Source organism: Rhododendron vialii, chromosome 4a (genome assembly GCF_030253575.1).
Source record: "Rhododendron vialii isolate Sample 1 chromosome 4a, ASM3025357v1".
In the NCBI taxonomy this organism is placed as follows: Eukaryota; Viridiplantae; Streptophyta; class Magnoliopsida; order Ericales; family Ericaceae; genus Rhododendron; species Rhododendron vialii.
Window position 1 is genome coordinate 13,079,126 of NC_080560.1, and position 13,410 is coordinate 13,092,535.

The window sequence follows — 13,410 nt, forward strand, 5'->3', positions numbered from 1 at the left end:
AAGAGAGTTGCACAGAGCACTTTTTCCCTGTTGAAATCTATGGGCAACAAAACACTACCACCAGAATCTGAAAGTAGACTCCAAGTACTAGTTTGCAAGATTTTCAGTTTTCTTAATAGAGTAAGCATTTCAACGAAATTGTAACTCTTTTCCCCCTCCAAAGCCACTCTCATGTGCAGTGGTTAAATTTTAATTTATGCTGATTCGCATAATTTTTTAATTTATGCTGACTCGCATAATTGCCAAGTTTCCAACAGGAAAACTTTTCATGCAGAATGTCTCGATGAATCAGACTAATCTCTCCCTTTCGGAACCTGGGGATGCTGTAGGGCGACCAATCCGGCCATCCATTTCGACAATGGACAGCCCTATAGTGCAGCTGTGCACTACATAAACAACAATCCTCCCCGGACCTCCCACAGCCGTTTTCATGCATTTTGCGTCAGATGAGGTGGCCCAAAAGATAAAATTGGGGTCGAGGAGATTCGACCCCGCCGAGATAAGTAAATTAACCAACAACCCCTTGGGGTTCGAGCAGGAAACTTTATTTTCTCCACTCCACAAAAACGATTTTCAGCATCAAAAAATTGGGTATTGAACAAAAAAAGCAAAACAGAAAAAAAGAAAAAGAAAAAAAGAAATCGATTTCATCAAAAAAATGAATTGGGTGAAATGTGAGAAGCTCGGTAAGCAGATTTGTCGACGGGAATAAACAACAAGCGGCCAGTAAAACTTCTCTCAATATGGATATAGCTACAGCCGTTTTGGCAAAATCAAGATATCAAGGGTATTGAACCGACCCTCCCCTTGGTACATGTAGCCTCAATTCTTAGTTTGATGAGTCAAATATTAACCAGAAATCAAATCACCATTACAGAAAAATACTTTTCAAAAACCAAGATGGAGATTACAAGATGAAACATATGAGAATCAGGGAGGGAGAGAGAGAGAGAGAGAGAGAGAGAGACGATATCCCGTTTGATGAACTCAGCCGAGATATATAAGGGAGGCGACCATCTATAAACCCAACGTCGACGATTAGGGTTTGCGTATAGGGTAAAATACGCTTTATACCCCTGCACGGCTATTTGGCGTCACTAGTTTTTTAATTTCGACAATCCAACTCTCACGTAATCCTTCAAATTAGGCCCTTCATCTCATATGCTCTCAATTCTCACTCTCTCATCGCTCTCAATTCTCGATCTTTACGAATTTTGATAGTTTTGATTGATCCTTCACTTATCGTAACAGTTAAATAAGTTACCCAATTGGTCCGCTGAGTTACACGTAGAGGGCAATTTATAAGTTGCCAACAAATTTTAATGATGAGTTCATGCGGTGTCAATTTTGTGATTTTTTTAATTATAATAAAAAGTCGGTATGATCCCTTGCAGTTATTGATGAACTTGGAACATGTAAAAAAAAAAACCCATTGATTTTGAAGGTTAAAAATCTCAATACATGCGTGTTTGTTGCAGTTTTTAAAGGTTGTTTAACACTTTTTTACAAGTTTAGAGTTTATGACAGTGAATTTACGACAAGTTTATTGTTTGAGGAATGCTAGGTACCTATTAGTCATACCCGTAAACAACCTATAATTTTAACACTTGTCCTTCACCTCATCCTTTCTTAGGTCCTACCTTTTTTCCCTCCTTTGGTGAAGTACCAAAGCGTTAGTAGTATAATTATTGGTTGTTTATGGGTGCCTAACATTTTTGTTATTGTTTATAGGTTATGAGGTAAAATAGCTTTAAAAAAAGCCGAAATAACTTTACTAAAAAGCAAGGCCATGAATGTTTCTTTGTTCTACTTATAGATCAACAAAATTTTTTTTTTTCCTGGAAAAAAATTGTTTTGATTCCAGTAAGCTGAAAAGAAGAGTCGCGTAGTCATGAATCATGATTTTTTATTTTTTATTTTTTTCATTTAGGTGTGATACCCCGTCACTTTGTCAACTGTCAGGGAGTATTACCTTTTACACCCCATCTCTATCAGTATATGGGTGAATTATCTCGTATATAAATGCGCATACTTTCCCTCCTGGGCCCAAAACAGTTTTCCCCATCAGATTGTAGCCATACATTCATTTTGAGGAAATTAAAACAATATATTCATAAACGAAACACCTAACGAGGACACAAAAAGTCCTAACAAAAACAAACAACAATAACAAATTAAAATACATTTTATTTTTAACAAAGAGGACATCATATAGTAACCACTAATGATAAAGGTACCGACCGGCTGCGCCGTCTCCGACTACCGGACGACCGATCTGAGCTGTCCAAAAATTTTTAAAATAAAAAACCGAGGGGGCTTTGCGTGGGAATCAACGGCATCCGAGGTGTGTAGGGTGCTTGATCCGAGCACTCATTTTTCATGTATATACGTATATACATGTATATATATACGAAAAAGGGGTACTCGTATCAAGCACTCTATACACCTCGGATGCCGTTGATTCCCGCATTGAGCCTCTCGGTTTTTTATTTTAAAATTTTTGGACGGCTCGGATCGGCCGTCCGGTGGCCAGAGACGGCCTGACAACGGCCATCCGGTGGCCAGAGACGGCCCGACAGCGGCCGTCGTACGATTTCTCTCCCCTCCCTGTCGGTACACATAACATCACTCTATAGTAACCATGTTTTGAAATTGCAAAAAATATGTAAGAACTGTTAACAGGTAGTTTTGGTACAACAGGTAAATCAATTTAAGATTCATGAATGGCAACATGTAGTCAATTAGATCATACCCATAGGACATTACATATACTGGTAGATGGGTACATATGAGACATAAATTTTGTTACGATAACAGAAAAAAATAGATCTGGCGATGTTGCCAAGCGGCATCCGGCCGTTCATTTCGGCATGAACGGCTCGGATTGAATCTGAATGCACACAGATCTGAACCATCCATTGCTCAATCAAGATCTAAACCGTCGATCGCCGGAATGAATGGCTGGATTGACTGCTTGGCACTGTGCTTGACAGCATCTCCCAATCCCAAAAACAAAATGGACATAAATATTGATTGATTGTTGTTGTCCCCCGGTTTCTCACTAATACACAGATATCTTTCTAACAAAATTCATAACCCATTCACAACCACGGCAGAACACTTCCTTCAAAACTTGTAGATTCTCAACCCTGAAACTAGCAAAAACAAGTCGTCTAAACTTCAACATAAACTAATTCAAGCTTCCAAAACCTTCCTGACAATAGTCTTGCAAAAATGGAAGATGAAAGCTTACTTCTAAAGTATATATGAAATCCTACTGATACAAAATTCCCAATGAAATATAACTCTTCCATGGGCACAACTACAAAGCTACCAGAGGAAAAGGAAATTGGGTGTAATGAGTGGAGATCATATGGTACAAGGGTTTGCTAACGACGGGAGCTTTCCAATCCCTGTTGCCTTTTGAGTTTTGAGAGAGTCCATACATACCCTAGAGTAAAATTGGGACGTCAAAAATTATCAACCGGCCAATAAATTGCTGATAAATTTTACTGTTACTTGTAGTAACTAGGGTTTTCTTTGTTTCGGATAAGTGGGACACCATCTTCCCTCCATACTATTCGCTCTTCGCACAACGCTTCTGCTACCTCAACATATAATTGGTGTTCCTGACAAAGAAATAAGGGGTATTAACATTTAACAATGCATTATACCACTTAACGATAGATATGCAAAAGAAATATTTTAACGCAATGCCATGATAACTGAATTACTCTATAAGGTATCCCCTTTTCTTTCCCCAGCTTTGGATTCGGTTGACAATGTGTAGTAGCGGGTAACATATTTGGGGGTTACTTTGTGGCTTCACTCTGATGGGGGTTCATACTCCATTTCTGTTTTCTTTCTTTCTTTCTTTCTTTTTTGACAAAGACAACAGATATTAAGCAAATAGAACTAGGAGGCATGCAATCATTTGTCAGTGTGGCCAGTGGCCAGATCTCGTAAAGTTAATCCGGGTGGGAAGCATTTCTTTGTGTCCATTGTTTTCGCGGTTTTGTTGTTGGATTCTGTGAGACGATTCATAGTTTCTGCTTGTTTCTCGTTGGTTTCTGCGAGTAGACGAATGGAATCACTAGCTGCGTTTGACAATTTCTTGATTGTCTCATCCAATCGTTTGAGGTCTTGAGATCTGGTATGGTCTGCCATTGGAAAGCCTGCCCACAGTTGAAGGAGAAAGGCTCTGATACCACTGATAAGACTCGGCTAAGTAAAGTATTCAAGAATGGAGTTTTATTGCTATTTCAGAGAGGAAATCACAGGAAGAGAAATTGAGAAAGGAATCCATTCCAAATGATGGCAGTATATAGGAAAGCTAAAGCGGCAAAATGAGGGGGATAAACTCAGAGACCTGCTGAAGAACCCTTGCAGCCAGCTCATCCGCTGTATCATTAGCGAGTACAGGTACAACTCTTTGAGCTAGGATACGTCCTGTGTCATAGTGCTCATCAACGAAATGAATTGTCGGACCTGAATATCTGAAAGACCCCAACGAAAATCATGTGAAAAAAGTGCACAAATAGTCGCATACTGTCGTCAATAAGAAATATATCCAGGAGGCTAAAAGAAAGGTAAATTCAGTAGTTGTGAATGCATCCAGCAGTTGTTGAAACAACAGGTATTGGACATGAAATAGAAAAGAAACAAGGTAAATGTGGTCATGATCATAATTTCAGAGCTGATCTTAAAACAGGCCGAAACATTAAATTTCACAATTGATTCATTGAAAACAAATAATTGAAGGACATGGAACACAAACTGAGAAAATCTGACCATTAATGCCATAGAATCACAGCACCGAATTCAATGAAATAGCAAATAATTCGGAACAAGTGTTGAATGCAGAGTTATGCCAAACATTAGTTGCTAAGATGCAATGGGAGATCCTTCATGTTATACGACCAAGTGATTTTTCAACATCAAAGTTCAATGGAACATTGCCAATGTCGTTTTATTAAAGTCTCATTTATCAGAAGTCAGTTGTTGCACCCATTCAGTAGGGAACTCACAAACTCAAAAGAACCAATCACAAGATTGTTGCTTGGAAAGTCACAACAATAGGTATATATCACATCCAAAATAGTCTGGAAGATAGAGCTATTCAGCTATTTAAAAAATGACACATATGCATCTCTATGAGACCCACAATGGATTATCAGTTAGAAACACTCAAAGCCACAATAAGAATTAGAAAAGAAACAAATTGTTTTACTCGGAAGAAAAAGATTTCGCCTATCCAACACGCGGAACTGAGAATCAAGTCATGCCGAAATAACTGAGAACCAAATAGTAACATTGCAGATTATCCTGAAGTACCCAACTTAAAAGGCAAAAAAGCTGCTAAAACAAAACAAAAACAATTGAACACACCTTGCTCCAGAAGCAATTACTGCTTGATGCACCTTCATACCATAATAACCTTTGCCCCCGAAAGCTGGAAGAAGTGAGGGATGAATGTTTAAGATTGATCTTGGATAGGCGCGGACTAATTCAACTGGTATAAGTTTTAAGTATCCAGCTAATAGAATGAAGTCAATCTTGTATCTCCTGTTTATGACATCACGTGGGTTAGTACAAGAAAGCGTAAAATACATGGAGTAAATTGGTATGGTGATACCAAGAGGAAGGAAGGAGGATGAAGACAAAGGTATGTTGTGCTGAATTTAAACCAAGCCAAAGGTGGCAAGGATCATTCATAAAGGGTCAAAACAGATTATGTGTGCCTCTATTAAACAACAGGATTACTAGGCACAAGGACATTACAACAACAGGCATGGACTAACTAGGGCTATTAAAAGAGAAGACAGGTGATGTCCAGAAAGCTTATTTAATACTTAAGATGGGCATTCACCACACTGTTTTTCAGCTAGTTATTACACATTTACCACAGATGCAGAAGAAGAATCTTTTTTTTTTTTTTTTGATCCGCAGAAGAAGAATCTAATCAACCTTTCCAAGAAATTAATTGCAATGTGAATACGATAATTCAGGAGAAATGCAAAACAGAAAAATTGTACCTCTAGTGGGTTAGCTATTTACATATGGCAACAGAGAGCATATTTGTGCATAGCAAATCTGAACCCCTGAGGAAGAATGTTGAATATATAAGTTCATATTGGTGCCACAAAGTTTGAATGATTCCTAGGTGAAGAATTGAGAAACTCAAGGTGTTGACTTGCGGCACTTGCCTAAGGGATTGGTCATGGGTCTGAATGTCTGGTAGTTACCCTATCTCAATAAAGATATGATCATATGTTGCTTTTCATCAGTTACGAGCCTTTCTTTCACATGCTGCATATTTTCACGCCGTTGAGTAATCAAGAGCTACAGGGCGTCCCTTATGACAATCTATTTAGCAATGCATCAGAAAGTATGACACAAGGAAAGCAACGAGTACAGAAGATGGTTATTGGTCAACTTGGGCAAATCATGCAAACAGGCTATCCCTATTAGACTAGTACACATGGCTCCCACTAGACAGCAGGGTTTCTGTCATATAGTTAACTAATCTATGCTTTTTCTGCAGAGCAGTTGTGTGAAGCACAATTTAAATCATAGTCATCTGAAAGGGGTAACCTCACCTAAGAGTAGTGACAAGGTCATTGGCAGAGAGAACGTCAGGTTGTTCCTTCATTCCAGGGAATAAAATAACAGGAATGTTGTTATCCCTCGCATATTCCGCACCTCCACAACCTGAGTACATAAGTTCAAAGATTGAACGGAAACGCAAGATTCAGAGAACAATTATATGCAAGACAGAGTAACCAGATTAAAATCATTGGAAGCATGATACTTAAAGCACATAAGGAAAACTGGAAAACATAAGGGAGAGATTGGAAGCAACAAAATTGGAGAATGGTGCAGCTATGCGAGGCGATGTAAGGCTTTCTGTACAACAATATAATGTAAGTTGAGAATTTAAAGTAAATAAGAGGAAGCTTGGCTCAACTCTCCTTTTCTCCCCTATTGTGTTGCATATCAGAGTATTCACAAAAAACATAAGCATAATAGTAAAGTTTCAGGGCTTATAATTTTTACCTTCAAAAATTTTCCAATTATAAACAGGATTTCCAATACACACAAGAAATAAGCGCGCATTTCAAATAGTTCAAAATCTCTTCAGACATCGAGTTGGGAGATACTACTGATCTGTAAGACCTCCCAGCATGATTCTTTTGTAAATGACACCCATATGTTTTGGTTAGTTCAGTTTAGTTAAATAATACGCGACCACAAATAGCACAAAAAGGATAGGTGAGTTCTTATTTCAAATAAAAATATATGTGAAAAAAACTGGAATGGACATTAAGGTACCCAAGTGGCCAAGTTATAAAATATTAACCTCTGGGGCTTCAAATCGAGTCATTTCCCAAAGGCCTTAGCAAATACAACCATTGCACATATACTTCTAGGCCTCCAAAAACCATGATGTGAAGAGAAGGGTAAGATATAGTGTGGTCTTATATGAAGTCGCCACTCACCAGTCTTATATGAAGTCGCCACTCACCAATAACTGGCAGACTTCACTGAAGACAAATAAGACCAATACAAACCACTGAACCAGGACTACTTGATCCCATAGAGAATCTTGCTTGTATCAAATAGTTGCATCTAAGCAAGAAACCATTACATAATCAAAAATTAAATATGTCTTGGACAGAGATACACCTTCACATTTCCTCATATTAGTACAACATTAGTATAGTGACAAGCAAGCATGGTCCTCTACCTTCGTGGTACTTCAGAGTTCAGAGTTCATACCCCAAACTTTGAAATAGGATAATTATTTGGTGACCAAAGCAGAAGGATAATGACTGCATATCGTTAAATCCACAAGACTAACAGAGTAAGAGTTTGTTCCAATTAGTAAACTGGTACTAATTTATCTAGATAAATTACTCTTTAGATGTACTTCCATTCCATCCTATGCTCTCTAATGCCAAACTTCCGTGCAATATACGTTTCTACCCAGAAAGAGCACTAAATGTATGTGACATGGATTTCTGTATGGAGGACCATAGGACAATAATTGATTCCTGTAGGCCAGTTTACTATGTTTCCCTTTTGGAGAGGTGCAAGACTAGATCTCAGTCTTCAGGGAAAAATATCCCACCCAACATGCAACCATATAGACAAATACGGCAGACAGCACTATCCAATATAATGAATCCCTTGCCTTAAGATTAGTTGATAGAGTTGTTCTTTGATGTCTAGGAGATGCCTGACCATATGACAATTACTTACCAGATATTGGATATTGGATATGACAAATAACAACTAGATAACATTCCCCCTTCTTTAATCAGCTATATGCCAAATTGCCAATCCTTTACTATAACAACGAAAAATACACCCAGCATGCAACTATAATGACTTGAACCAAGCAATATACTTATACACAGATACTCAAGTGCAGAGAGTTGGTAGAACATGTTCTATGATGTATAGGTGATAAGACATGCATACTGGAGTACTTGAAGAGCTGCGTCCACTGAGGGCTAAAAACAAGAGAGGGTGGCACCTCAAGCTTACAAGACCAAGGGATGATCCAAGAGTGGCACCTCAAGCTTAAGGAAGTTACACTCATTAGAGTGCTCCTTATCCAAATATAGTTAGCATCAACGGATTGAGAACCAACTGCATTGTGGGATCCATGGAGTCAAGGACAACTAGGACATAGCTAAGGCCACAATTCCGAAAGTTGGTTAATAGCCTCCAAGCTTAGGCCAGGAATGTCATCAAAGACAACCCATAGTCAGGTGAGAAGAGTGAATTGAATCTTGACACATATCACGGGACTTAAAATTCCTAATTCCAAAAGTTACATGCATGCCATGCAAAGAAACTCCAGCACACAGTATCTTTACAAGCAGGCTTGACTGATTCCCCTTAAACTTGAGGTATAAGTACCAAATAGATAATCAAACAATCTATGGTACCAGAGCTTATTAAGACATCATCCTACACCACTCCATTTAGAACTTTTGACTCATTGACATTTGCAGGTTTATATGCAGAAGGCTTTACTTTCGTTGATGAAGAACCATCCTTTTGCACTAATCCAACTAACTCAATGCCGATAATTGCCTTCGCCCGTATATCTGACACAAAATCTGTGTCCATTTCATATTTTGGTGCATTCACCCCCTCATAGACAATACCTGACAACGTTACGTGATTAACATTACATGTGCTGTTTGAATTTTTTTTCCAAAACATTGTAGTTAAATAAGTTCAGATTCAGTATACTAACTATGCTTCAGTAACCGAATATCTCCAAACCCATAAACTTCATCACAATATCCCAAAATCCTTATACTAAATAGCATTGCTACTTCATATGTGTGGAAGAGTATGCAGAGTAAACCCAAAAAAAAGAACTAACAGAGAATTAGAACATTTGTAAAGCGAGTCAAACAGCATTAGAATAGAAGTCAGCTGCGTCTGAAGCTCCAAATAAAAGTTTTGGTACCATTAGAGCAGGATAACTGTCATTAACTTTGAAACATAGGAGATAAGAGACTGTGATTAACAAAGGGAAACAAGCCCAACATAATAGCATGGAGGGAGAAGATAAAAAAAATAAAAAATGCATGGAGGGAACAAAACGTGCATCAACTTAGATTTTCTGTAACAGTATCGCTGGTTTTCATACACATGCCAGTAATATAAATGTACGCATACACAGATATAACTGCATTTTCTAGTCCACCAGTTTGTGATGCCCAACGATCAGAAAATATGATTCCATAAATTGTGGAAAGATAGAATTAGATGCTAAGTGGGAGATAAGATCAATACTCAGTCATGTGCTTACTACTGGAAGTATAAAGGTTTAACTTTTTTCAACAGAATCAAGTTGGGTAATGGATAATAACAATGAATTCATACAACAAACACTCAATAAGAGAAAAAACAGAACACTAACAACAAAAGGATCATATAACAGTTCCAAACACTGCAATTAACTGGATCAGGTCTGTAAACATACCAGGTTTGTTTGTGACCAAAACAACAATCTCTCCTTCTACTGATCCTTCAACAATGGCCTCGTGAATGGACCGGAAATTCGAACCACCACCGGAGACGAAAACTGCCAAATTTTTCTTCCTATCCCCAGATTTCAGACCCTCCGTATCACCAGAAACAGCCTCTACCTTTTGTAAACTACTTCTACACCGAAGCTTGTATTCACACGAATCAAGTTTCCAAGAGAGAGAGTAAAGGGTTTTGAAGGACACCTGATTTGAATAAGAGGGTACTGCAGGAAAAGATGCTTTGCTAGGGTTTTGAATTGGGTTGTTGATGATGGGGTTTGAGCAAAACCCAGAAATAAAGCTTCGAGCTTCCATTGAGTTGTTGGATGGCAGAGGACAAACGGTATCCTTTTAGAGCGGATTACGCATTGCACTTGTGGACCCCAATTGCAAATACCGGCGCCGTTACCGGAAACGTTGAATGGCGACGGAGATATCGGGGGGTGTTGCGCTGCTCTCTTGTTGCCAGAGTCGCGACTGGGCGCTGGAACACTTTCCGTAACTTAATGGTGAAATACACTTTCCTCCTGAGGTTTTAGGTCGATGATATTAATACCCCTGACGTTCTGAAAAATTATGTCCTCGCCTGAAGTTAGTTCATAATACGCATAGCAAATATACCCTTCAGAATAGAGCATCTCCATTACTTACTACAGAAAATCATTGTTAAGGGTGTGTTTGTAACTTGGAGAAACAAATGGAAAGGAAGAGAAACGTTTTTAAAACTTCCTTCCCATTGTTTTTCCCATTGTTTAGTCTGCAGAGAAAGAGAAGAGAGAGTTTAAAAAACAAGGTCAATTTTCTCTCCAATAAATTTTCCACTTTCCGTCTAATATTGCTCTACATTATTTTCCCCTCCCTTTCTCCTTCCATCCTCAAGTTCCAAACAGAGCCTACGGTTGTGTTGTGCCAAAAAAAAAAAAAAAAATGTTTAACTTATAAATTTTTTTTATGTGATAATAATGATTTTGTGTAACTAGTTAGTATTAATTAGAGAATGGATGAGTGCTCACTCAGAGCATGTCCAATGGGGTTGGAAAAACTGGTGCTATACTTATTTGTACAACTTGGTGCTCCAATGGTGATGCAAAATTGGTTGGAAAATGGAAAAGTTCTAAACTTGGTGGATGACTATAGCCATCCTTAACACCTCACCTATCCCTACTGCCATCTACCAGAAAAAGAACCGGAGTTCACCTGAAGCTCGCCGAGAAATGGCCGGAATTTTCAATGGACGCAGGAATCTGCAAAAAAGCGCCGGATTGTGTAACCACCGCGGAATCAGCAACAAACGCCGGAAGAAGGCAGACGGTGAGATCGAGAGAGAGATGGACACACACAGAGGTCGCTGTGAGAGTTTCGTGGAGTGAGGGGTTTCACGACAGAGGATTCGGCCAGAGAGAGGGGGTTCTATCGATGGGTTGATCCCCGCTGAGCGAGAGAGACAGAAGGCCGGAGGGGTTTCAGTTTTCACAGAGCAACGAACCCCTCTTGCAATTGGGAGTAGAAGGATAACGGGCCGGTGTAACTCGGGCCCAATAACCTCTCTGATGGGTTGAACCCAAATCAACTTTTTCTATAATTTTTGTTTGAGAGGGATTGATATTCACACTTTCTTTATTATTATCAAAACTTTTTTTTTATTTTTTAGTATTGAAACTTGAAAGCGTGTGTATTCAACATTACAAATCCTCTTGTTTTATTCTCTCAACTATTTTTCTTCAAGAGATGGTTGGAACATTAGGCACAACATTTCATTTCCACTACCGTTTCAACGTGCGGGATCCACCACTCATGTGAGTGTGCTTGTAGGAGTAAGTAAGTATCGTGTTGTGTTCAGTTGTATTCGTGCTGTATCATTTCAAGTTTTGTGTCTTTTCTGGTTCGGGTCAAAACACCTGTTAACATAATTGTGTCAAATATCTTAACACTAACCCAATCTGCTTAAACTCATGTCGTGTTCGGATTAACATTATTAAGACTCTTTTACTTATTTTATATGTACACAAAATTATATTAATAAATATTGCGCATTAACTACTTGATTAACCAATGATAAAAATGAAGATATTCTCAATACCATCAAAATCACAAAATGATAAAATCAACCAAATCATCACATTTAAAAAAAAGACCTTATGCCGCCACAACTAGATAGATGTCTCAAAATTAAATAGTTTTGTATGATTTTTCGTTAAAATAATGAAAAGCAACCAATAACTATGGAATAAGTCTAAATATAAATTTTAAACTCAAAGACCTAAATAATGAAAGAGAAATTATAAATCAACCTATTGACCATATTCGTTTTGGGATTTTGGTTTTGGGATTTTGGATAATGAATAGAAAGAGATAGATAGAAAAATAAGAGTAATAATTAAGAGAATTTATTAAAGACCGTGCACAGAGAGAGAATCTAAAATTCAAAATTCCAGATCGAAAAAAATTTATGTAGTACGTTTTATAAAAATATGCATGTCTTGTCTTATCAGAACTAATCATGTCATGTTGTGTCGTTTTGGGTTAATATGTCGACAGAAAATTAAATAGTTATTCGTGTCCTTATCGAGTTACGCAAGTCAAATCTATGTTTGACCATTTAATTATTGTGTAGCCGGGTCATGTTATACTCCATTCGTCTCAATTTGTTTGTCCAATTGTCGAAATACATGTCTTTCAAAAATATTCTTATATGTTACATTTTATAATATTTTTTTATGATTTTAAAGATTTTGTATAATAAAATTAATTGAGATCTATCAAACAAGATTCATATTGCATATTAAAAACATTACGATTTGAAAATTATAGCCAATTCTTTAAGAGATCAAATGCTATCAAAAAGTCAAAAAGTGGACAAACAAACCGGGACGGAGGGAATATTTGTATCGGAGGGAGTATTTGTATTCATGTCAAAAATTGGTCAATTCAAACCCTCTAAATATCTGTTATGTTAATGGGTCATGTCAAGAACTGCCCCTTATGTGACTGTGTATTTGGGTGTGGTACATTGGTATTAGCAATTTTCGTTTGACCGAAAAAGAGTGGTACTAGCAAATTTGTATTCTTTCCGTTCCGATTTGTTCGTGCAATTTGAGGTTTTCAACTTATTAAAGAAACAAAATTTAATCCATTAATTTGAAAATTCACATAAGCTGGTTCATTTATTTTAAAATTGGATAATCAATTTGAAACATGCTTAGGTCAAAAAAGGGATAAACAAATCGGGACGGAGGGAGTAGTATTTAGATATGTTATACTCATGGGTTGAACTCAATCAATAAAGTCTTGATCGATTTAGCTCTATATTTTCAAAGAAATGCACGATTGAAATTTGATCGCTTATTTTTCCTGG

At 37.6% G+C, this 13,410-nt stretch overlaps 1 protein-coding gene and 1 non-coding gene across 3 annotated transcripts; both read right to left on the minus strand.

Moving 5' to 3' along the window:
- Positions 1-670: 670 nt before the first annotated feature.
- On the minus strand, positions 671-762 carry LOC131324903 (small nucleolar RNA snoR109). The gene has a single exon (XR_009199488.1). It is a non-coding gene; the product is annotated as a small nucleolar RNA snoR109 (small nucleolar RNA).
- Positions 763-2,633: 1,871 nt separating this feature from the next.
- Positions 2,634-11,529, minus strand: LOC131324429 (phosphoribosylglycinamide formyltransferase, chloroplastic). Of its 2 annotated transcripts, none has more exons than XM_058356393.1 (6): positions 11,253-11,515; positions 10,010-10,621; positions 6,600-6,711; positions 5,389-5,565; positions 4,370-4,496; positions 2,634-3,149 (listed from the first exon to the last, which is right to left on the minus strand). In XM_058356393.1, exons 2-6 carry the CDS (start codon positions 10,368-10,370, stop codon positions 3,144-3,146), a joined length of 783 nt encoding a protein of 260 aa, XP_058212376.1. In that variant the 5' UTR covers positions 10,371-10,621; positions 11,253-11,515; the 3' UTR covers positions 2,634-3,143. The 2 variants fall into 2 exon arrangements, with proteins under 2 accessions (XP_058212376.1, XP_058212375.1); XM_058356392.1 differs by having other exon boundaries at positions 2,687-3,629; positions 11,253-11,529.
- Between the last annotated feature and the right edge of the window lie 1,881 nt (positions 11,530-13,410).